Source organism: Hesperophylax consimilis, chromosome 18 (genome assembly GCF_061612785.1).
Source record: "Hesperophylax consimilis isolate HC1 chromosome 18, BYU_Hcon_1.0, whole genome shotgun sequence".
NCBI classification, from domain to species: Eukaryota; Metazoa; Arthropoda; class Insecta; order Trichoptera; family Limnephilidae; genus Hesperophylax; species Hesperophylax consimilis.
The window spans coordinates 16,846,230-16,872,658 of NC_142853.1; the positions used below are offsets into that span (position 1 = coordinate 16,846,230).

Below are 26,429 nucleotides of genomic sequence, written 5' to 3' on the forward strand. Positions count from 1 at the left end.
ATCTTATTGATTTGTATTCTGCGTTTGTTTACTTTACAAATATCAAAATTGAAATGACATTTGACGCCATTTAGAAAAGTTATAGCGATTTCCAATAGGGTGATTATTTTTGCCTCACCCTGTACGTACCCTGTTTATTGTTCTTCTGCGTAGCTTGACTCCCCCAGCGTTCAGTGCTTCATATTTCTCGTTCTCACTAGCTCGGTCCTCACTCTTATTTTGTCAGTGATACATACAACACGTATAAAGTTAATACTAGCAGTAGTATAAACCTTAAAAAAAGTTGTTCTCGACCTGTTTTCGTTTTCTTCAAGTTTGAGGAAACGCCGATAGTGAAATGTTTTTGTAAGTGCATTATTTCATTGTTTTAAATTATACTCTCATTTCTCATCATAGTATTAAAAATAGTTCGTAGTTTTTGAATATCTGATTTATATCGGTCTCCCATTGTGAATAAAACTCAAAATACGTTAGCGATTTTGAAAATTGAAATAAAATATACATATTGCCAGTTTCTTTTAACCAAATTACTAGTAGTGGAAATAGAATAAAATATAATTAATTTAACCAACAAAAGTCGAGCTGGCGAAACAGTATTATTTTATCTTAACAAAACTGAAACACATTTTTATAAATGAGTGTTTTGCAGAGTCAAACGTCAAACTACGAAATAAGAAAGGCCATAGATTTATGGAAAATTTAACAAAATGTGTGAAATCATTAAAATTTTTAATTTAACCAAATAGCTGGAATAAATAATGTATTTATTCCCGTTTTCCAAACTTCTAGGTTCTATTTGTTAAGATATATATATATATTTTTTACTTTTCTGTACCTTAGTATTTGGTCTGCTGTTACAGTACAATAACTCCGGAAAAAATCAATTGATTTTTGAGATACAGGATTTTGGAAGTCCACTGACATGACAATTTCATTTAAGCGAAACTCAATCTGACAATATCTGTCAAGTTCGCCACTGAATAAACACGTGTTATTCTGTCATAGTATTTTGTTAATAAAATAGAAGTTTTAAAAAAAAACAACTTATTAGATACGAAAAGTAAACATGGCTAAAACAAGATATTCACCCCAGCATTATGACGTCATTAGAGCAATTTATTATTTCTTTATGTTGGTAGTGATAAAAATTATCTATCTGTGGTGATTGAAGGTCTCGAACGATCTGCGATTTAAATCATTTTGTGGAGTGCTGCTTGTGGATCAAGTGATAAAAATAAAAACCAATTTGATATAAAAATTTTCGCCATATATTCTAAACGTTTAAATTAATGTTTACTTATATTTGTGATCGGTAGACCGACAATCAGTGCATCTTTTAGGTTAGGTTAGTATATTGACAACTGAGTTTCATCAATTTCATTGGAATTAATAATTTACTGTGAATTGCTGTGAATCATTTGATTATATTGCGTCAAACTTCTCAAGGATTTTCACGAGTGCATGCGTTCTGTTTTGATAGTTATTGATTAATGTGTTGGATTGAATCAATAAATAAAGTGCAAGAAAAATACAACTGACATCCATCATGTGATGGTCTGTGATTTGTTTGTATCGTATATTCACTATCGAGACAATAATATTATATTACCAAAATTCAAGCTACCTTTAACTTAGATCTTGTAGTAATGTCTCCCGAAGTTCAAACAGTTGGTTTGGGGGTATACATATTGTCCACAATTTGGCTTTTGACTCTTGTTTTGTGCATTATATCTGTCCGTACAGGGCAATTGATTGGTGCTATAGCGTTTATTATATCATTTCTAATCACCATTATACTAATATTGATTCCTCGAGTGTCTGAGACCCATTCAGTCACTTCTGAGAAGGTTTATGACCCATTGTTTGTGTTAAGATATTGTCTGTTAGCATTTCTTGTTGTCTGTCTATCTGGTGGTATGGGAGCTTTTATAGTATATCACTGCATGCCTCCGGTACAAACGAAAAAACTACGCCACTGGATTCAATAATTTAATCTCTTGTGTTGAGGTAGGTTTTAATGCTTTCTGTTCTGTTCATATTATTCATTTTATGGTTTATTAATGTGTAATGCCCGCTGTCATTTCTGAATTATTGATATACTCTGAAATGACAACTAAATATTAACCTGTATTCACATTTCTTAATTATTTTATCTCATTGGTTAATCTTTAACACTGTAATGTAGCTGTTAGCTTGAGTGTGGGTTTGAGGTTGGTTACAGCTGGGATCTCAATTGATCTATTCCACAAATAAACCATTCACTAGAACGATATCTTCGGGCTTTTTGTATGAAACAAATTGGTCCTCTATTTAACCATAGATATGCCAATATATAGACAGTACAATTCTCAAACAGAGCCTACTTATTATACTAAAAATACTTAAAAAATAAAAATGTTTGAAATGTCAAAATATTACCTCACAATAGGAAAATGAAAAACTCAGTTACATGTTAGTCATTTTTATTTCAGCAAGACAATAAATTATAGATACAGGTTAAATCATTAATGAATAAGGTAGAACAATGGAATTCTACCTAGCATGATGTAATCACAATCCAGTACGGCCTCACAATACGCACATTCCTGGCAGGAACACGGATATTGTCTGAAAAAGAGAATAGATATATTTCTGCGATGCAGTTAAATTAAGGCTATTATAAATTAGCAAATTAGGAACAAAACAAAGAGAGATTCTCACCTGTTTTTCGGTTACAAACATGTGTTACTATATTGGAAAAACAATATATATTCAAATCGAGATCAAAATATCAAACAACCATAAATGTTACACTCAGCCAGCACTCATCTTTCAACAGTTTATTACATAGACTTTCAGAGTTTTTCATTGGTGGATATAGTTAGGCAACAATATGACGTCACAATATTCACGATTCCAATTTTCGACCGGAGTTATACCTCTCTGATCTATTCTATCATCTGTTTCATAGAATCTATGAAATAAATCTGCGAGAACAGGTTTTCTATGCGATAGAAACCCAAAGTTGAATCAACCTCAACTTTTATTCTATTAAATAGACCATTGAATAGATGAGGTGGGAATCCAGCATTACTCTTTTAACTCAATAATAATTCATCAACACCTAATGTCACATCCATCCCAGGTTAATGTCTCCAAAAATTATCAGCCGTATACTATTCACAGCGAGATGTCATACGTGACATCATCATTCTTCTGTCGTAACTTCCACCTTTGTCAATGATGTACAAATGAGCTCTCGCTGGGATTAGCATATTACATGTTGCCAGTATGAGAAATGATTTAAAAAAAAAATCTAATGAAGTACCTACTAATCTATGTTTTTATTTTGTATTGCAGAATCAACATGTCTGGTGCGTTATCAAGGGGAATTCGTTCACCCTTGCGGCAGTTAGTGAACCTGCACCGTCAAGTCAGAGGGATCACCACATCCCTCACACACAATGAGATAATCGAAATCAAAAATAATGATGACTTCGTTGATAGGGTAATTCTTTTCCTATTTATTTTACTAACGCAAATGATTTATGTACATATGTATTACAATGGCGTACCACTGATAGCTATGAGATGACTTCTCACTCAAATTTTTTAGTAATCATTCTAAGAATGCGGATCCAATACGTTAAATGATGTTTGAAGTTTTCTTCCTCCCTTCTTTACTCCCCTATTTGCTTCGGTCTTACTATGTATTTCCCAATGTAGGGGTGTCATAATTCCTCTGGCTCTAGGCAAAATGTGACTCTGGTGTCCGTTGACTAGATGGATGTTTGATTGTTCCTATGGTTACCCAAATATTTATTTATTTATTTAATATCAACGGTATAAATATACCATAAACAATGATAACATGTCACAGTTAAAATCGTAGAAATATTTTTAAAAAATAATTACAAATATATGTGGCATTTGATTGTGAAATGACATTAGAGAGTAAGTAAGTAAGTAAACTAGAGATACAAGTACATAAGTTTCTATAGTGCAAATAAGGTAGAATTAGATTAAATTAATAATGATTGAAAATATTTGATAGCATAGCCCTCTTGTACCTACCTTGCGTGCAGTTAAATAGATCTGCCACATCTGCGTATCTATTACTAACTTCATGCAACCTAGGTACAAGCCAGTGTTTGGAATACTCAGTCCTGATATTGTTGCATTTAAACAAAATTTTAGAACGAGTACCTCTCGTGGGTATATGGAATTCAATGAGGTTAATTAAATCAGGACTGTCTATACTACCATTTACAATTTTGAACATAAATATTAAGTCGGATATAATTCTTCGATAATATATATTGTTTATCTATCCTTTCTTATCTCGGTAACAATATTCAAAAGGGTGACATATTTTTAGAATGGAATAATGACATCAATAATCCATACTCGCTTTTGAGTAGGTACTGCATTGCGGAAAATATAGATAAAAAAATCTCATTGAAAAACCTTGTGAAAATAACTACAATGTCAATGTATGTTCTTGGTTCTATGGTAATCATAATCGTGTAACGGTTTCTTATCAGTCATAAACTCTTGTAGAATACAGTGTTTTAGCTACCTATCTTTTAAAATGATTTTCATTCATTTAAAGTGATTATGACTTAAGATAAGAAGTTTTCTGTGTACTTGTGTTTTGGAAAAATGCCACAATCTTTTCACTTACGCTGGGTTCCCACCCCATCAATTCTATGATCTATTTTATTGATTGATTGTTGCAGTCTATTTCTATTGTGAATTCTATCGCATAGAAAGCCTGATCTATTTCATAGATTCTATCAATGGCGGTTTGTGGTTTAAATCATTGGAAGATGAATATTAAAGCGATTTAAAAAAGGAATGAAAATCGGCTTTTCTTCATCAATCATATGGTTCAATTCAATTGAATGTATGGTTTCACGTTATTTCAAAAGATTGCAGAAGATTGTTATTATTCAATAATTATTTGTTTATGAAGTTTAAAAGTAATTGTAAAATATATCAATAAGTACCTACTACACTAGCGACTTGAAATAATTCATCCGTTAACTAATACATTTGTGGCTGGGGAATATGTATAATATATGGCATTGAATAAAGTAATTTTAAATACGAAAATAACAGTTTACCTGCTTAAAATCGGTGTACCAAATAATTGTTGAAATGCAGAAATAAGTAAATAAAATGTGTAATCATTTACTTGAAAAAAAATAATGTCAATATTGAAATCTGTGTAATATTAATATAAACATGAATATATCTACGTAAGAGCCTATTTTCGAGGCCCAAAAATTCATTCGGTGCCGAGTCCAACAAAGCAGTCGCAGCACACATGAATAACGAATTTTGGTCCTAAGATACCTATTAGCATCTATCAGAACAGACTTTATGTTGTACGAAATAATCCTTAGGTTTTTTAGCTTTCTTGTGCATTCTGGAATCTGCAATGGGCCGGATTCCTATTGGTGGATTTTTTCACTACCGAGTAGTGACGTGATGTTATTATCGATTTTTTTACTATGGAGTAAGTGACGTGCTGTACTGTAGAAATACTACAATGCATGTGAGTCTGGTTTGGCGTAGTTATTCTTTGGAGGTTCACTGCACATCTGCACTTTAAAAAATGAAATAGATCATAGAATAGGATAGACGGTAACCCAGCTTAAGTCGTTCAAAAAGAAGATTGGCATCATGAAAATGACATTATTTAACTCAAATACTATTCCTTGAACCTAAATGATTGGATAGTATAGATATGTGCATCTCGCACATTATATGATATCAATTGATTTTTCATGTACGAGTTCTTTTCAATTAATGATTGGGAAGTTGCGGAGCATTTAACACAACAAATCAATGACTGTTTTGATTGACAATATCACCCTAATGATTGATTGCGAAATGTTTATCTGATTGACAATCAGTTTACAAGTACTGGAACATGTATTTTGTGTAACAAGTGCCATGGAGTAATCATGTGTTATGATTTATCAAATGACAAAGTCAAAAATTAATGTCCATTATCGTTATTGAAAAGCACAGCAAAGCATAGCTTAATGTAGTGATATTTCATCCTAACTCCTTAGTCCTGATTTGACAATGTCTTATGCCTGCTTTACACAATACTTTTTTTCATACCAATCCCGATATCGTGACCCATATGAAAATTTTTCGCTTTACACAATTACTATTTTTATACTTACGATTTCATACAGATAGTTGTCATTAGAGAAGAAATAATATTTTGAGACTACTAAATCACAGTAATAACACATCTGCCCTGATGATGGACACTGCAATGCTGTCGGAAACGTTGGCTAAAGAAGGAGTTAGCGCAACACGGCATAACACCCCAAAAACAAATAACAAAAATACTTTTGGCCGTGAAAATCTTAAATCATATTAGTACTAAATCGTGTCACGTGCTTGGTCATTATCCAATCGATGTTTTTGTTTACCCGTTCGTCTTTGAACCTTTATCATAATGATTTTTATAGGTACCTCTGCCTTGGAAAACATTTCCTTCCTGATCACCGTATTTTGATCAGTATAATATACTAGCTGTATCCCGCCTCGCGTTGCTGTGGCTCAGTCTGTCTGTGCAGATAGAAAAACGATAGCGGGTGTTTCTTTTATGTCCAACAGATGGCGCTGTTTTTTAAAAAAAGCTGTTGCAGGTGACATCCATATAATGAAGGTATATAAAAACTCATGCGTATTCGAATGTAACGTTGTGTCAAAATTTCAAACCAATCAGTACAGAACTTTTGGAGGTATAAGATTTTGAACAAATGAACATTTACACATTTATTAATGAGGTGAAACTACCGAAACACGGCAGCACAGATGCCGTGGTAGCTGTCACAACCCTGTCTCTATTCATTAATTAAAAAGTATGTTACAAGATGAAGTTAATTCATATAGATATTCTTTATTCTACGAGTTAACAGTATATTATGAAAAGTTCTTGTGTATTATTTCCTCAAAACAAAATGTCGAATCATCAAACATACGCTGGAAATTCACAATCAGTAATAAATACATACGGTACTCTTTTTATTAATATTTTAAATATAAAACTGAATAAACATGCAACATTTACACTTACACAATATAGTTAAGTAAAACGATGAGAGATGGCAGATGTCAAATAATGTCTGCCATCTTAAACTGTACGAAAATCAGTAATAGTAATCGGTAATCAGTACCAACTACAAACATAGAACACGTCCCTTTTTTTCATCTCGATTAGACAAACTGGATGAAAAAGGTATTGTGTAAAACGGGTACATATTAGAATGGGCTAACCCTTTTCTTACAGCTTATTAACATAAATAAACAAATAACAATTTGATACCACATAATTCTACAATAACACATTGACGGACACTTACGTGATACGACACATGTTGGATTATGTATAAAAGGAACAAAATTTTGTGTTTTGTGAAGTCAAAGAAAATCATTAATAAATTTTTGTAACCTCTCTTCATCTTTGCGAGACAAATAGACAGGTTACATACTTTTGCAATATAATCCGTGACTTCCATGTCCGCTGTGTCGTATCGTTTCCCTGAACAAAAGACATTTATTATAATGTATGTTGTGTCTCCTCTAAAACGAAGTTAAGAGACGTTGTGTCCGTGAACATGTTAAGATCGCGATAAAAAATTGTTATTACAAATATGCAAATGAGATCAAATTAATATTGATGACAAAAAATATTAAGAATAATCTTAACTATAAAGAAGAAAAGTTTATTTTAAGCAGCAAAACTCTCAAACGGTGATCTCTGATGTTTTGAAATTTGCACTGTTTTAAACTGAGTTTGAAAGGCAACTATTTTCAGCTTGCACTGCTATTTTCTTCATGAGGTATTTTAGCTTTGAGATTTTCACTGAAGTTTGAAAAACACGACAATTAATTAAAAACAATAATTTCAGTGGTGTAACTCCGGTTCAATGACCTCTAGAAATGGGATTTGCTTTGGTTTTCATAATTGGAACTGATTGTCAGAACGTTTCAGACAGGCAATAAATAAGTTACCAAAATTATTTTATTAATTAAGAATTCCATATTTCAATTGTGTGTTTCTTCTGTTTAAATTTTTTACATGTATCAGACGTAATTTTAAGTTAAGTTTACTAACAGTGTTCATTCGAAATGAAGACTGTTAGAAACACAAATCCTACAATCATAATATCCCGTGATTTTTCAAGGGTGTGTGCTAGTACACAATCTCGTTTGTTCCATATTTTTCAATAAAAATCTCAAGAAGCCTAACTACTAGTAGTAAAACCACTGATCAAATAATCCCTAGAAGTGTTGTGATTTTAAAGAAAACTGATGTTGCCAATTTGCATAAGATTTTCCGTCTCCTAGACATGCCAGTAAAATTGTTTATCTGCTCAAGAAAGAATTCCGATATTTGAAAATGTTTGATTGATTTCAATTGAAGTAAGATAAAATTGAGTCTACTTCCCATGGTGAACATTTTACTCAACTTGGTCACATTCCGTGACCTTCTTCATAATACGTACAGTTCATCGTCATTCATTCATCCAATCAAAGTGCACTCACCAAGTAAATACAATCTCTATTTACAGGAAACAATGTCAAACATGTTTGGAACATTTCACACAACAGTTAAAACAAAATAATTATTATCACCAATGTTGGTTTAAGATAATAATAATATGTATCTGATAATTACAATACAGTGTTTAACACAGAAACCGTTGCATTTATATCCAAATGTTTAATAATATAATTTATTTCAGTTGTCAATAATTATATATTATAGTCATTAATTTGGTGTCCAATGTTATTTGTTGAAATTACACCGAAGAGTCAAATTGACAGACGTGTGTTGTTGGCATATCTGTGTGCCAGAGGTGAGGTCAATTTTCTCTTTTGTCGAAATTGATCAAATACTGAAATTTTTTCTTTATTGAACAATCAATGAGATTGTCCCGTCTGGGGATTAGGAGTCGAGAGGTATTTTTGTGATAATCACACTAGAGTTGCAAGGACTCAGTGGTGCCTTTCCATGGCACCCCCAATATTGGGAAATGATTTTGGGGAGAAGGAGGATGGATAGGGGGATGTTAGAAGAACCTGACTATTCAGATCTGGTAAGTTACTAACAAAGCTAAAGCCCCCTCATTACTGATAGTTTGCAACTATTAACCTTTACGTACCCGAAGGGGGTCACTAGGTCCCTCATGTATCGTGAAGCGATTGAATCTCTTAATTCTCCTTTTGCTCTTTCCAGTATCCCTCTGATATTAGTTATTTTTTTGGTAAATATACAGAAAATAGGGAAACGCTTAATTCACACATTTTATTTTTAAAATACTTTGTAATAGTTATATTATTAATTATTTTCCATTTTAGGAAACTGAAATACTTACTTCTCATTGTTATCTAACTAATACACAATGGTTTTACTATTAAAAGTGCGTATTAACCGTGTCCGTATTTTGTATGGTATATTTACGAAAGCATACGTCAGACGTGATAGTGTTTACCTCCTTTGTCTGTTTAGCAAAGAGAAAGAAAGGAGATAGTATAGGGACAAAATTTAAAGTGACCCACGGTAGCAATACAATAGCTTCTCATTTGTACTCTAGATGGCACTGGAACGAATCGAAAAAACGTATGAATCTGCATGAATATTGGGTAGTTTGTTAAATCCTTTTTTTTATATTAATACTATTGCAGTATATTTGACCTTTGTAGAAGAGCCGCCACTGCTCAGCAGTCGATTATTAGGTGCAAAAAGGTAAAAAGATACAAAATGGAGTGTAACTCAAATACCTATTATTGTAGCCCTTTCCATATTATCACACAAAACTCTCGTTTGGGGGATGTGTATTACCCCCCTCCGGTGCAGGAGGTTTGAATGCAATTGAAACTTATTTGTAAATACATATTTCATAAAAGCGGTCATCTATCTACGTACACACTTCTACCAATGTTACTTAACCTTTGTCATCATTTGGCAAAAGGAGACTAAACTTCAAAATGAATTATCTAATATTTTAAACACACAAGGAAGACAGTTTATTTATTTAATAAGTGCCACCATACAACTCTACAGTGTGAAGCAGTTGTTAACGTGATTATTTTGTTTGAGAACATTAACAAGTAGTATTGTCAACATTGATGTTTCGAGCATGTGATTTTTATTATGTCTGTCAATTTACAACACAAACATGTTAAAAAATTACATGCCGGTTGACCACAGCAGGTCAAAATAACATGTTGTGGCCATCGATATATTAAGGGACCTTAGTACGTTGATGGTCATGACATTTAATCATTCCAAAATGGAGGCAATGAACTCTGTTTAATAATTCGTGAGGCGGAAACGATGAGTAAGTTGATTACAGAAAGAGCTAAGGACAACCTTGGTAGACATGGGACAATCAATGGAATCAAATTTTCGAGATGGATAAGTGTGTATGATAATAATATTATGTATGAATGAATCAGAATTAACACCTCCAAATATAAAACAGGAGAAAAAATTTAGTCAGGTTATAAAATTCAGAATCTGCTTGCACCCCCTCCCACTTCCCCCGATGATGAGAATTTTCAGAATCTGCTAGTCACCGCCTCTAAATATTTTTAGAATTTGAGAAAGTTATTAATTTTTTCAGAAAAAGTCCTGCTTTACAAAAAAAAATGGTCACCTTATGTTTACATTAAGTAATATACAATATGCTCATTAAAAAAGACTTAATCAAAGTCTACATGGCTCTCTGCCAATCACTGTTAGAATACGGTATTATCGGATGGGGCAGTGCAAATAAAAATATACTAAATCCACTAATTAAAACTCAAAAAGCCATAATGAAAATTATACTGAAAGTTCCTGTAAGAACTAGCACTGACGAAATCTTCACCAATCTTAACATCATGTCAATTAAACAACTATATTCTAAAACTATACTCAATTACATTCATAAGTACAAAACCCAAGAAATAACAACAAACACGTACAATAGAAACACTAGATCTCATGGTCAAAAACTTATCCAACAAATAACTACTAATACAACTTTTGGGCAAAAAAGCTTCTTATATCATAGTATTAAACTCTACAATAAAATACCACTCTCACTCATAAACCTCAACATTATAACATTTAAATCTCAAATAAAAAGCTGGATTCTTAATATAGGGAGATCTGAAATAGAAAATATACTGATATCAAACACAGACTTAAACCGAATCTACTAAACTGAACCATACAAAAAAACATTCTTACTTATTTTAAAATTATTTAAAAAAAATTATACTACATGATATATGTTTATAATTAAATTCATATGTTACTTTGTTATAATATTAATTTCTTATAATTAAATTATAATATGTAAATGACATCCTCAGCACGGGAGATTCCAGTGAGGATATCATTATCTCTATATGTCACTAAGGACGGGTTGTTTCGGAGAATTTGAACAATTCTTCAAATTTCAAAGATAATTTTCAGGTTCTGTGAAAGATTTTTTCAAGTTCTGTTTTTATTTCAGTTCTGTCAAGCAACTACCCTATGCTGATATAATAACAGAAATTGAATAGGACTTTCACAGAACCCGGAAATCAACATTGAAATTTGATGAATTGTTCAAATCTTCCGAAACAACCCGTCCTAAGAAAAGAAAGCAATAAATCATTATTATTATTATTATTATATTATATTAAATAAATAAGATACAGAGATATGTATTGTAAGCATCTACAATATACAGTGTGCAGGAAAACAGTGCACTTTTGTTTTTTTTTTGACATTTGAAAGCTTATTAAAATTTGAAAGAAAGCCGAAATGCAATTAGAATCAAATGTCAAAAAAACACTTTACTGTACTGTTTTGCTCCACCCTGTATATAAACATTGTTTAGTTAAATATTGTGTTCATTGAGCAAACTGAAAAGCAAATTACTAAACGTAAATTATGTATAGTTATTATTTATGTTGGTTCTTTTGTTACTAAAGAATGTGTTGGCAGAATAATTATTCGAAAATTGTATAGTAAGAACAAAATAAGGTTTAAAAACAACAATTAAACGAGGCAACCGTTATACCTGTAATGTATGCAGTAAAGATATCATAGAAAAAAAGCAAAAACTGAGCCTAAACAATTCGGAGTCTTGAAAATATCATCGCCTTTCAGGCATGAGTCAACAAATCAGATCACACATTTTTGGGATACAGGAATTTGAACGCTAAAATATGTCACATAAACTTTAAAATTCTATTTTACCTGAATAATAATAAAAAAATATTTTTCTAACATTCAAATTTTTACATCTCTCAACTCAAAATGTGGGTTGGTGACTTTTGCCCAAATACATTCAAAGTTCCTTTTTATTAGTAATGCAATCGGATTTCATAGGTTAGTTTGCAAACGTTGCATATTCGCCAATTAACCGAGCTCTTCATACTCTAAATAATATTTGTCTTAACTCTAATATTGACATTTTTTCGGATTCACTGCCCAAAGTCAAACGTGGCATCATATCAATAATTTAAACTGTGCAATGCACATACATACAGACACACACACGCACACAAACACTCACACATACATTACACATGTCACACACACACCTATATACTACACACGTCACCTGGTAATTAAGGAATAAACATACCACTTAGCAGACAAAGGAAATATATCATAGGTACACAACATGAAGTATCTTATTCCTGTATATTGTTTCATCTCTGTAAATCATGTACTGTTTATTTCTATAATATAAAATATAATTAAAAAATATTGCATCCTATGAACTAATCGATGACATAATAATCTTAGTTTTATGGGTGGGTTTTTACACAATAACGTGACTCATATTTTCATAATTTACTACTATTTCTAGAATAATATTTACAAGTTTGTTTAGTCTTTACCACTGTCTATCAACTGATGCTTGAAGGCATTCCACCATTTTCGGTTCAATGCTTTATTTATAATAATAATATTTGGCTAATTTATATAGCGCCGTTTTCTTGAAAAATCACCTCAAGGGCGCTGTTTAACTCCTAGGCTTTAGATGGATTGGTTAAATTGATTATCTGCTCGAAAATGATATTTGATATTTCAAACAGTTTATCTCGTCAGTTATCCAGACCAATTAAAAAAATAGCATAATATTTATATTTAGCCATAAAAATTGTATGAGTTTCTCACAGTGGTTCAAAGATGTACCTACATAATATACTTTAGTTTCATCAATTTAAACAAATTGGTTCAACAGCAGTTGGAACCATGTCCGAGTTAGGTCACAATTATTTTATTAATTACAACAACATTTTTTTGTAGCAAAATCACAACAATTTTATCGTAAACTAACAGATTGTGTCTTATTAATTTTTGGCTTGAGAATCATAACACAGCAATGACTAAGCAATATACCTAAATATTTATATAATAATATTGAAATTAATTCATTTGACTGCTGCATAAATTAAAATGTTTATTAATTTCTCTCCAAGATTTTAAATACATTTAAAATAAAGTCACTCTCCGCTTCTGTCTGTTTGTGCGCTTTGTTCTTCTAAACTACGCAACGGATTTCGATAGGGTTTTCACTATCATCTCGAGCAGAGGTTCCCAAAGTGGTCTGTCAGCGAGAAAAAAAAATTTGGGGGTCCACGAGATTCAAATGGGGGTACATACGAGCGGACCCCCATTTACCTCAAGTCAACATTTAGGACTTCCGTAAATGACACAATAGACCTAACACAAATATAATAGACTGAGAAATGACTTATTTGATATTTGTATTTTTATATTTCGTAAAGTTGTTAATTGAGGTATATAAATAGAGTCTACGTTCCTTTTCTCGTCAGAATTAATATATTCAAGCAAAACATTGCACATTGTAAGCTGCGAATTTTCCTAGTTCCCCAACGTTTTTTGAAAAACATCCAGGGTAATAATGGCGTTCAACATTTAAATGCACTTCACACAGACTTCAAAACTAAGTTTGAGGACATTTTGACTATGGAAATGCAACATTGAAGAATCGGATATCATGTGACAAGAAGAACTGACCGGAATAAGCACTGACAAAGAACTTAAGGGGCAGTTCTGTAGGGCTAGCTACAGAAAGAAATTCCCGTTGCTTATCCTGCTTCATTTTCATTTGGTGTAATACCTCACAAGGGGTGCCCCTGTCTGCAATGTAAAGACAGAGCAACTATACCGCCACCCGGTTGTTGGGCAGGCAAGGGAATATTTTTAATTAAAAAAATAAATGATTATCACATGGGACGTTAATAGTTTTAGGAAAATTCAATATTCGGCAGGCAGTGGATCTACGGAAAAAAAAATATTTGGCAAGTGGTCTACGGGGCAAAAAAGTTTGGGAACCTCTGATCTAGAGAATTTCTGCCGGACATAGTACATCTTTATATAAAATATAGAAAAGTCAAGCAAAGCTGGGTAACGTCAGCTAGTACTTTATAAATCGGTTAAATAACTCTTGAGCGGTGAGCTATGTCCTCATTAAATTACTATTTTCAGTTTGCAGAATTATTTCCGTGAGTAATTTTTCAGAAATATTTATTTATCTTTCAAAAAATAAGATAAAATGTAAATAGGTACACTCTCTCCATAATTCTTTCTGATACTGAAAATGTGAAATATCAATTTGTTTTAACAGTTTAATTTTAATTGATTTCTCACGTATTATAAATTAAGACAACAAACTGATATAGTTTATCAATTTCTGACAGAGATTGAATGGTTCAATTTACATTTAACTTTAATCAGTTCATGCTAATCCAACTCTAATCAAAACTTATGATTTATACCTAACTTCAAAATATTAAAGACCTTAAATCAATCAAAACTCACTAATAAAACTTTTTTAAGTAAAATGATAATGTCTGTAAATTGAGTGCTAAACCTAACATTGAATCAAATTATATTTCAATCATTTGTGGTGATCTCACTGACTTCAAAAGAGATAGACTTGCCCTGTCTTAAAATCTAGGTAAACCACGTTATCATCTTTTTGACACTTCCCCACTCTGCGCAACTTGGTTTGTTCCCCTTTCCCTCATGGGCAGGTCTATTATTTTCTTATGTCTATGGGTAATCTGTTATCAAAACTCCTAATTGAAATCTACTGAACTTTGAAGTAAAATGTTATTATCTGTAAATTGAGTGAATTCTTAAATCTGAATTGGAATTGTATGCAATTCAAACTGAACCTAATTTTGAAGTACATATTATATTTCCTCTGAAATGAGAGAAGTTTACTAGAGGAAACCTTGATTACATAAGTGGGACATGCTTACTTTTCCTTTTGGTACATCAATAGGAATTAAGGTCATTATCGATTGCTATTGAGGCCAACAACTAACAACTTACTCTACCGTGGTTCTACTCTGCTCACTCACAACTCAGACACTATATTTTTTTTAAATAACCTGTTTGCTCAAAATAATATCACCTTTTGGATGAGTATAATATAATAATAAAAATAAATTGGTAATAAATTTGCATTTTGTGGAAAATTGGACTTTTAAAATTAGTCAAATTACCTAAAGAACCTAAAGACCAGAAGTTTCGCAGAATTTGAAAATTTTATCCTATTTCGAAGTTAATTTTCAAGTTCTGTTATTATTTAATTATTATCAAGTTGTTTTACATAACTGAATTAGTAGAATTAAGAATTAACATTGAAATTTGATGGGCTGAATGCCGAAGGGTGTTGGAAGGGGAGCGAAAGGGGAAGGAGATGTGAAAGAGGAAGGCTGGGAAGTACCTGGCTATCAGATCGGGTAATCAAACATAGCTAAAGTCATTTAAAACAATTCTGAATGGTGGCGTTTCACCAGGGCGGATATTGAGTGTATCTACCACTCTGCATTCAAACATAACCTTACAATCTACCATTGATACCCAAGATCTTATACTTATGGGATTAGAAGTAATTTGCATATTTATAAGCTAATTATTATTTTTAAACATAATAATGACCATTACTTTGTTAATGATTGTTTATGTTTTGTATAGATGGGATATACAAAAATCTTCAGGTCAAAGGTTCAGTTCGTCCGGTCAGAGGTCTCACCGTAGTGTGTTCAATTCCTCGGCTGGCTAAGTCCTCCATCACAACACAAGCAACATTTTCAGCTTACTGTGGTGGTAGTAGGAGATTTTCAAATATTGTTAGGTTATTCGTAACCCGAGAATGTTTTTCTTACTTTAAAAAAAAAAATTAACTGTAAAGATCATCATAAGTGCTATGAATGGGTAGTGAGTATGAATTCAAAGGTAAAGATCATTAACTGAATAATAACAGTTTTTTTGGTGTTATTCTATTTGAACATATTCCGAGTTAAGTGAGTTTCAAATCTGGTTGTACATTTTACTGGAATAGTGCTGAGGTCTTGACCTTGACCAAAGTATAAATAGTGCCAGTTAATTATACTGTTTGGTGTTGAAGCCAAACATGTGGTAGAATTTCTTGCTGGCTTGCCAAAACTATGATGTACAAATTACATGCATCGACAAGAGCTGCGACTGCTCCATATACCTATTGTAATAAGTTAGCCATGTTGATGAGAACCGATTTTTTTTAATGTTAATATGCCGCATCTAATAATTATTATATTTTTTGATGTTGACATGCCGCATCTAATATGTAATTATTATATTTTTTGATGTTGACATGCCGCATCTAATTTGTAATTATTATATTTTTTGATGTTGACAGGCCGCATCTAATAATTATAATATTTTTTATGTTGACATGCCACATCTAATTATTATTATATTTAATATTTACGTTATTATAAAATTAAATAACAAATAAATAGTACAACTTGAAAATGAACTCTATAGGTAGTGAATTAACTTTATTGACTAACTAGCTGAAGTCCCCGGTGTTGCCAGACATTAATTTACGTCTTATTTTGAATGTTAACATTTGCAAAAATGTGTAAAATTTCATCAAGTATCAAAATTCTGGTTTAAGAGGTGGGAAAAAGGGATGGTTCGAAATCTCATGTAGACAGTAACCTTCCTCTTGTTTTGAAGGTCAAGTGTGCGAAATTTCATCAGTCTTGGAATAAAACTGTAGATTTGTATAAAAAATAAAGCCACATCGCCCGCCCGCCACAGACAATTTTATTTATACACGGTGTCCGGAAACTCGTAGTACAAGCGGGAAACTGGAGAATCTACACCACATGGGGAACCCAAAAAAACATAAAATTTTTTGATTTGAGCATTTTCAAAAAAAAAAAAAAAAAAACCAAAAAAAAATATTTTTCGGCTATTTTAGGGTTAAAGTTTTTTCTGGTGTTTAGGGTTGAATAACAGATGTTTTAACCCTGCAGAGCAGAAATATTTTATGATTACACCGGGTTAAATGAAGGGTGATTTCAAAATAATGCTTCAAATCCGAGTTTCTTCATTTGTTTTACTTTCAAATAGTTTTAATTAGTTGGGTACTTTGATCTTCAGTAATAATTTATAAGAATTTGATTAAAAAAAAAAAAAAAAAAAAAAAAATCAACTTCAAACTCGATTTACTCGATAACGAAAGCTCAAATAAAAAAAAAATATACTACAAAATCGACTCCAAATGTGATGTAGATTCACCAGTTTCCCGCTTGTACTACGAGTTTCCGGACACCCTGTATAATAGAAGATGCAATATATTGTCATACAATCAAAATCGACTTTTTATTGCTAAAATTGAATGTTACAAATTTATTTTATTTAATAAATATTTACAAAATGATGCAGTACATTTTCTTGCCCGTGTTGTAGTAGTCATTAGTCATAATTATTTATAATGTTCAATCTTTTGAAATTGGTTACTACAAAAGGTTTCCTAAAATCTTTGTACAAATATTTGAATTACTAATGCTAATAATTAGGATGTTTTTTTTAATAATAATAAGATAGCATTTATATAGCGCAGTTTAGTGTCATTTCACTTCAAGTGGGCTTTACTATAACAAACTTAAAAACAGTAATTTAGTATTAGTGGTCATGTTCTTAAAATTATTCCTACAGTGCGTCTTACCCAATACAGATCTAATAATATAACACTAAATGTACAGTTTATTCAAAGCGACGACAAAACAAAGAATAACAATAACAGCAGGACAGGACCAAATAAGAACACTAAAACTAAATCATAATATAAAACAGGAGGCAGTTAGTGCTCAGAAATGAGAATCTTTATGAATAAGCAATGACAAATTCAATTACTACTATGGTTATAGAATTTTGGACTTACTGAATACATTGTTTTTTCCAGGTGATGAACAGTGATCGACCTGTAATAGTCAACTTCCACGCCGACTGGTGTGACCCATGTAAGATCCTCACTCCCAAACTGAAGGAGCTAATTGAACCACTAGAGAACCTCGACCTGGCCATCGTCGATGTGGAAGACCATGCAGAGCTTGTTCACACCTTCGAGGTCAAGGCTGTCCCAGCGGTCCTGGCCATCCGGGATGGGCTGGTCGTGGACAAGTTCATAGGCCTCGTTGAAGCTTCAGAGATTGAAAATCTCATCAACAAGATGGCGGGAGACGGCACTGACAATACCAAGAAAAAGAATAAGAAAGCATCATAATCGGAATATACTTTTAAGTCTAGATTTTTAGTCCTCTCTCCGAATCCTTTTGGTGGTTTTAATTTCATTCTTAATTGCTTTTGAATCAAAAAATCTAAATTACAGTCAACTGTATTTCAAAATGACATTTTTACAGTAGGTTTTTATCCGGATGAAAATGTATTTTCCCTTAGCATGCTTTGCTTAGTTTTTGTAATTGGATTCTTTGCAGCTTGACAATATTGATCAGCTATCTTTTACCGTATTCATAGAATTTTTTTGAGTTAGAAATATATTTTTGTAAATAAAGCCTACATATAAAATTTAATGATTTTAAGTAGAAATATTTTCAGATATTCTACTGCACTGAGCTATAAATATTTTACGGCAGTTAGATTTGCATCGCCCTAGAGGTTTTTAGCAGCTGGGATATGTTATATTTTACATTGAAAGTGTAATAACTATTCATTGTTTATGTTTTACTTTTGACCAAAGAGATACATTGTAGCGCACCGCCAAAAGGGTTATTAATACGTTTACGTGAACTGTACATGGTTTTATTTGAAATTTATAATTTCATTTATTTATTCATGTCAATGTTCAATTTTGTCTAGTGTACCTACAAATACTTATGTATTGCTGGTCGCAGTTTGAATTTTTAATGTTCTCACCTGCAGGCATTATTTTGAGAAAAAAAAAATTGTTTTAGAAAAAACATAAGGGAGGCCTAGCTCCTATGTTTATTTTCCGAAAATATAAAGAAATCATAGAAAAGTGAATCACTATTAATTGAAATAATAGAAATCTTAATCACTATGTAGAAAGTATTTTCCCTAACATAAATTCTTATAACTATACCTTCTGAAATATTTTTAAGGTTTGTAAATTATTTGTTGAACTGTAATATTATTTAATTTCCAACTCAATTTTTAGTATGTACATTAAAAATATATATTTCCTTTACCAATGGCCTAAAGTAGTTCTAACGTAAACTAAGCAATATTTCTCGTTATGCATTAGCTCTATTGACTTTAATTTGTATACCTTATTTGCTTCAGTGAAGCAAAAAATTACAAAAATGTTAAGACAAGAAAAAGGTAGCCAGAGCTTACATTGTTACTTTTAGCAGAATGTTAAATTTCATTCCTAACAAGTAACACATTTTTTCTTTTACAATTTAAGTGGTGATTATTTTTGCATTTTATGTAAAATTTGACACCCTGTTTGAGAGACAAGGTGTATTAACATTTTTTCCTTTTCGTATTTCGTGATCTTATTTTCTTTAAATAAATGAATAAATTAGCTATTTGAAGAGTTTGTTTGTGGGTGCCTTACTTGGGTTGTATTATATTAAATCTTTGGATATCTATCGTAACCTGAAAAGGGAATATATTTACATTTGTAAACAACTGTTACCATTGAACTTGTTAATTCTAATCAACGAGAATTGTATAAAATTATATCTCGATTAAAGAAATAAACTATTTTCTGGGAAAATTTCTAAATATTTTTCAACATTCTCTTGTACTTGATAAAACTTGTTTATTTAGATTTTATTTTCAACAATATCACTGTTTTTAGGATAAAATTTGCTTTACATATTGAAAAGTCTGATTTGTTTTGCCTGTTTCTTGGGTTTTATCGCTTTCTCCAAGCGTTGATTTTAAATCGACAAATAGTTTGAGATTGCCAACAGTCAAAGTGTTTATTGGGAGCTTTTTTACATGCTGCCATCAATTTGTGATTTGAAATGTTCTTCGCATTTTTACATTTCATCATCTCGTGGTAAGTATAAGTATGTAGCGAGAACGGTAGAAGTAACAACTTTAATTGTCAATTAGATATGTACTCTAATCTGTATGATGTGTATACAACTAATCTATAAAGTGAGATAACTTTTGTTCCTTAATTTGTAGAGTGACTATGTTTGGCTGGAACAAACATAAAGTAAATGGTGTATGTTATTTCTATAGAATTAACGGGAATAATGTTTATCTTCACAACCAAATAATGTAGTCGGCCTACTAATTAATAAATCTTTTAAATATGCCTGAAAGACGGCAAGGGAGTAAAATCTTTTAAAAGAGCGGTGAACAAATAAACATGCTAATTTATGTAGCCGCAAATATTCATTTTCGCCTTCTGCTACACATTTTGTCTTAATGCACATATTAATTAATAAATAATATATTGCAGTCTTAATAAATAATAAAAATAAAACTATCTGGCATATAAATACAGTTGGAACTTGAATATTAAAAGATTAGAGATTATTTTTAAGGTGAATATCTTGTAGCTTAATTTGGTAGTTTAAAATTGGAAAATAAATCCATACTGCATATTTTATGCAATAGATATAAGGATCTTTACATATATAATTAAAAAATATTTTCAATAAAATTCATGCACTAATTGATGTCACTCTTCACAGTAGAAAATTTTCCTTTTTTTCCTATTACTATGCTCTTACAGAAGCAATGTTAAATATCCTGCGTAAAATTTCACTATTAGATAATACAAGATCGAAAAAAAAAAAAAAAAGTTGTCTTCTTTACTCAGGGTCCAATGAAAATTCTAGTGTTGAGACTTACCGTGATATAAAAACGTGAACACCGCTAATGCAAATTGGAACACATGATAAATTGTTCAATTTGAGCACACCCTCCTCTAGTCCAATTTGTATATAAAATTGCTAAGAAGCGGTGTTCATTGTTTCTAAATCTGCGTTGAAACAAATTCGTCCATGCATATTGCCAAAGCTTCCAACACTTTTTCGAAAGTGAAAGCTCACATTGTATATTTTAAAAAGCTTTCTTGTGTAAATTAAGACGCTGGATGTCTGTAAAAGCTTCTTTGAGTATTTTTGTGTTTGTAAAGTGTAAATCTCATAATATTGGATGAAACAGCATGAAAAAATAAATATTTATATAAAACATTGGTAATTCACCGTTAGTGCTTATCGGGGTCATTTAAAATACAAAAAAGTTGTCACATCTCATTGAAACAAAAAAATCACAATTCCAGTTTTTAAAATACAAATGTATAAAGTTTTTCTTCGTCACAGATAATACTTTAGTTGTTAAACAACATAAAAAATGTATGAAGATGCTAACTGTGTAAATTAATAAATAAAAATCTTCCATCCTGTGACCTGACAAGTAGTGAAATTGCATAATTTAGATTTTTTGATAGATCAGGGTATTAAGAATAATTTCAAATGATAATAACACGAGTCCTCTTGCCTTTAAAATAATGTTTCACTTGGTTTTCTTAGGTTAAACTTGACCAACACTCATTCCCTGGTTCTAGTAGATTTGGATAGGCGTTTCTTAATGAATTTCGATAAGTAATAAAAAAGAACAGAGTGATGAATCACTCTGATAATTTTATTGGTGTTAAAACTATACTGGATAGTGATAGAACAAATTCCAAGACCAAGCCGAAAACAGCCTAAAACTTTGTAAATGTTAAAAGTTGCAGAACAATTTTCAGTTTTGCTTTTGTATACTAAAATCCATTTTAATTTACGTAAAATTGATGTGCAATTTTTAAGGGCTTTTTAGAAGTAAATGGTAAGTTTGGATATATTTAAACAATAATTATTTATTTTTTATCATGTGTTTTGGGATACTTGTTTATTTGACACAGACACCAGTTCAATTCTAATGAAAAATATATAATATAGTGGTTTATAATATATTAGAACCCAACACACAGATCAATGAAAAATTGGATATCATTAAAATAAATGAGTATCACCTTAGACTAGACACTCTTAGAAAATCCTCGCAGTCTTATTAATGTATTCTTTCTACAAATGCAGGTTGTTAATAATATACAATGATGTTTTTATAAGATGTCTCATCAGAAACTAGTTGAGTAGTTAAATTAATAATATATTATTATAAATTAGTTGCAAAAGTTTAAAGAAATAATAGCAAGATTATAATTATTATTGTTAGGTGATTTTTGTTATAATCTCCGAGTAACAGAAAATGTAATAACTACACAACTAATAGAGACTGTCTAAATCTTAAAGTCTAATCTCGCTTGGTAATAAACATAGATGTGTATTGTTGTAAACTAGTTGAAGAAATATCTAATTATTGTGATGTGACATTCTGTTATTTTATTTATTTTGTTATTGCTGTAGTGAGTTTTCAATTTATTGCAATTTGTTGAATGGGAGATATTTATTGAAAGTTGTACAACAGGATGGTAAAGGGAAGTGGAATGTGACATTTTAAGGTTTGTAGCAATAAAGATGGATCAATTGTTTAATATAAAACAACGCTTTATTTATTTTATTGTTCCTTTCATCTCCTTTTACAATGAATTATAATAACGTAAGGTAGAAGAAGAAAAGAGCGTAATTTCAACATTCCTTAGTGGAGTTCGGAGACCATTTTATCCAAGGTTATACATGTGAATTTAAAGGGGTAATTATTTTTATATTTATTTACTTCATTATATAATTTTTTATTATGCATCATAAACATAATTTAAAACACTTATTTCAGTGAGTTATAGGATCATATGTGAATTTTGAAGAATTTTAATAAAACTAATCCTACTAAATTTAGTCCCCATCAGTTAATAATTGGCCAAGTGTGAAGATTCTCCGATATATAGGATTCTGAAGAGTGTACGGAAACGCGGATAAAATGGCTCCGAAGTGCATATAAGTACATATTCTTTGGATTAAATTATCAAATATGACAATAATAATGAAACTGTCTTAATATCAATGATTCATTACAATATAAAATCAGTCTAATGTATATTAAGGCAACTCGAGAGTATAAATATTAACTCAATTCATTTTATTGTTGTTTCCTTTACATTTTTTCATAATTTTGTTTTAAGTATAGATCGGTCAATATGATGCACGATCAAACACCTTAACACTACTGAATATACAATACTTATGAAAAACTTGCTACTCAAAAACATTTTCCGTAAGGATTTTTTTTACTAAATACACATTTATTAAACAAGCATTTTTTTCCAAATATTTGTTGCATACGAATTTGGTTACTCGTGACTAGTTGTTCGATTGGCTATAGATTATAATCAGAATAGTTTTTCATTACAAACTGAGCTCAAGTATTTTATACTAGGCTTTTCTTTTCAACACTTTGATCAAGCTTCACTAAATTAACATTTAACAGTACAGAATGGATGGAATGTTCTAAAAACCGATTTGTCTTCTTGTGTTTTACGCCCTACAGAGACACAGAATAGTGCAATCTGCATTGTGAGAAACCTCACAAATTAAAATCAATATTATTGTTTTGGGACCAACTGACAATATTTAGCTAAGTATGCATGGAAATCAGCTATGAAACAAAAGATTAGGTTGTACATAGTAAATTGTTTTGTTTACACATAATGTAATTTTGTAATGTTTGTACTTCTCTCATGTGAAGACATTGCCCTGCATGATATACCTGTTGGTAATATAACACAAGTAATAATGTGATTTTCCTAAGAGTAGGGGATCTAAAAAGAGGGTTGGGGTCGCGAAAAAGGCCAAAGGAAAGAAATAAAATGAATGATCTTGCACACATTGACACAACCATTTCTTAATGAATCATTTACAGTAATAGCCGTGAAACAATATTTTACTTGGAAGTGAGTTTATACTCCCATTTTGAAAGTCCATTGAAAACTTTGATTTGAATAAATTAGCTCTAATATGACCAGTTGTTGGATAGTTTGGGCACTTGGTCAAATCTAACGATGGACAGGAGATAACTTTTTATCAACAGCAAATAAGTATGGTTATAGTAGATAATAATAATAGGCAGTTTAAAATCTATCTGCTAATTGGAATCTGACCACAAACACAACACTTTTGAAACATGTAAATATATTAACACTATTTTAAATTGTTTACAAGAGGATCTTCAATAACAAGGGACCAGAATTCTGAATCAATAAATTGTTGAACTTTTTGTGTTATCGAGATTTAATCTTTTTTTGAGAAATTTTTTCTTTAATTTAAAAAAACACAGCAGTATGAAAGTCTACAGACAGTCTGGGGCGTGAAAACAGTCTAGGGCGTGAAAACAGTCTAGGGCGTGAAAAATCAAACAAATTTCAGAAAAAAATTAGGTTCTGGTTTTGAATGGACATTTCAAAACAGGATGACATAATTAGAATAATGGACATTAATCATGCACACACCATTCAGTACTCTTAATGATAATAATGATGGTTATTTCCCACAGAGGTATTAATATATATTTTTACACTTTTAATATAGAAAATATAGTTATATAACTTTTAAAATAGACTTAGGAGTAGAATAAAACAAGTAACAAGAGTAACAACTATGAATATGTACAAAATTCGCAGAATTTCAAGAATATTTACACTTTATTATGACTACATATTGATACAAAGGGAATATAATTTGTGATTCAACGGGAATATAAACTGGAATTTAAACTTACATTTCGCACTTCCTGCAGAAATGAGTGGATTGGCTTTGTATTGTTAAGAGTTTTGTTACCTCAAACTGTGAAAGTGGACTCTTGCTGTTTCTGTTTGCATTCTCTTTTTCATTCATTTTATTCAAAATATAGCGAGAGCCAGTTCAAAGCGTTTATTTTGATTAAATGCCATCATGTAAGGGACTGAAGAAAGAGAGATCTCCCGGTGCAGAATGACTAACTTTGTGGCACTTTGGGTGTAAACTCCAATTCTTGTGTGTTGCTACTTGTTCAGCATACGAGAGAAGAGTAATTAAACTTGACACATAACGTAACGAATAGAGATAAATCTAGATTTGCAGTACTAAAACTATGTAATTGTTAACACATTCGAGCGTACGAAAATAACAAAATATTTTATTAAGTTACAAAATCGAAAATCTATGGATTTATAATTGAATGGAAAAATTACCCTCAATCAGGCGGTTTTCAAATCAAAAAAATAATTATAAAGTTCACTAAAATCAGGCGTAAATATAAGCTTAATTGGTTTCATTTTTTCTAATCTTTGGCAAAAATAAAAAAAAAAGTACCTTTCCTCTATTACTTCAAACTTGAGAAACTTCAAATTAATTAATAAAGTCATAAAAGGTTAATTAAATAATGTGCACAAATTGTAAGCTCTCGAAATGATTTTGCATCTAATTCTCTTTCGTAAAATTAAAAAAAAATTAGTCTACATTATACCCTCATTAATTTGATCTTATAACATCTGTCCTACAAGTTTCTCTAACAAGACCAAATGACTACTAATTTTAGTATTATTGTGTAATTTTTTGTAAGAAAACGTGGTCCATTGAATTATTAGAATAAGTTTCTAAGGGAAAATTAATTGGCAAATCAGATATTCTCAGATATTTTACATTAGTTTCCAATACATAGCGTGTATACTTTATAAGGAAATTAGCAACAGTCTGACTAGAAGTATGTTAATGAGAAATATTAAACGCAACCTTCTAGCCCAAAAGAAACATTTTCTTGGACAAATTAGATTTAGTGATACATACAACAATGATTCTAAATCTGACGATAACGATTATTGATTAAACAGTAATGAAAAATGCAACTCGTTCGCAAATCAAACAAAATCTTTTTACAGATTAGCAAATTCTTACTATGTGTTTATAGATTCGTTTGCTTACATCCTTGCTTCCAAACCTCACTTGTATCACATTTCACAACAACTTCTAAATTCACTTTAATTTAATATTGGTTATGGAATCAAATCAGACAAAATAAACATGTTTTTTTTTGGATAATTGTAAAGATTGGTGATTACAAACACCAAAGATTCTTACATAGTGTAAAATATGCCAGAATTGCAATCGTTGCAATGCTAGTTGAAAGTTTGAAA

General features: G+C 31.0%; 1 protein-coding gene across 2 annotated transcripts; it reads left to right on the top strand.

Moving 5' to 3' along the window:
- Window positions 1–1,152: 1,152 nt before the first annotated feature.
- LOC149415440 (thioredoxin, mitochondrial) lies at window positions 1,153–20,766 on the top strand. Of its 2 annotated transcripts, none has more exons than XM_089642633.1 (3): window positions 1,153–1,345; window positions 3,340–3,487; window positions 18,279–20,766. In XM_089642633.1, the coding sequence occupies exons 2-3, from the start codon at window positions 3,347–3,349 to the stop codon at window positions 18,597–18,599; spliced, it is 462 nt and encodes a 153-aa protein (XP_089498759.1). In that variant the 5' UTR covers window positions 1,153–1,345; window positions 3,340–3,346; the 3' UTR covers window positions 18,600–20,766. The 2 variants fall into 2 exon arrangements, with proteins under 2 accessions (XP_089498759.1, XP_089498760.1); XM_089642634.1 differs by lacking the exon at window positions 1,153–1,345 and adding an exon at window positions 1,360–2,007.
- Window positions 20,767–26,429: the final 5,663 nt, after the last annotated feature.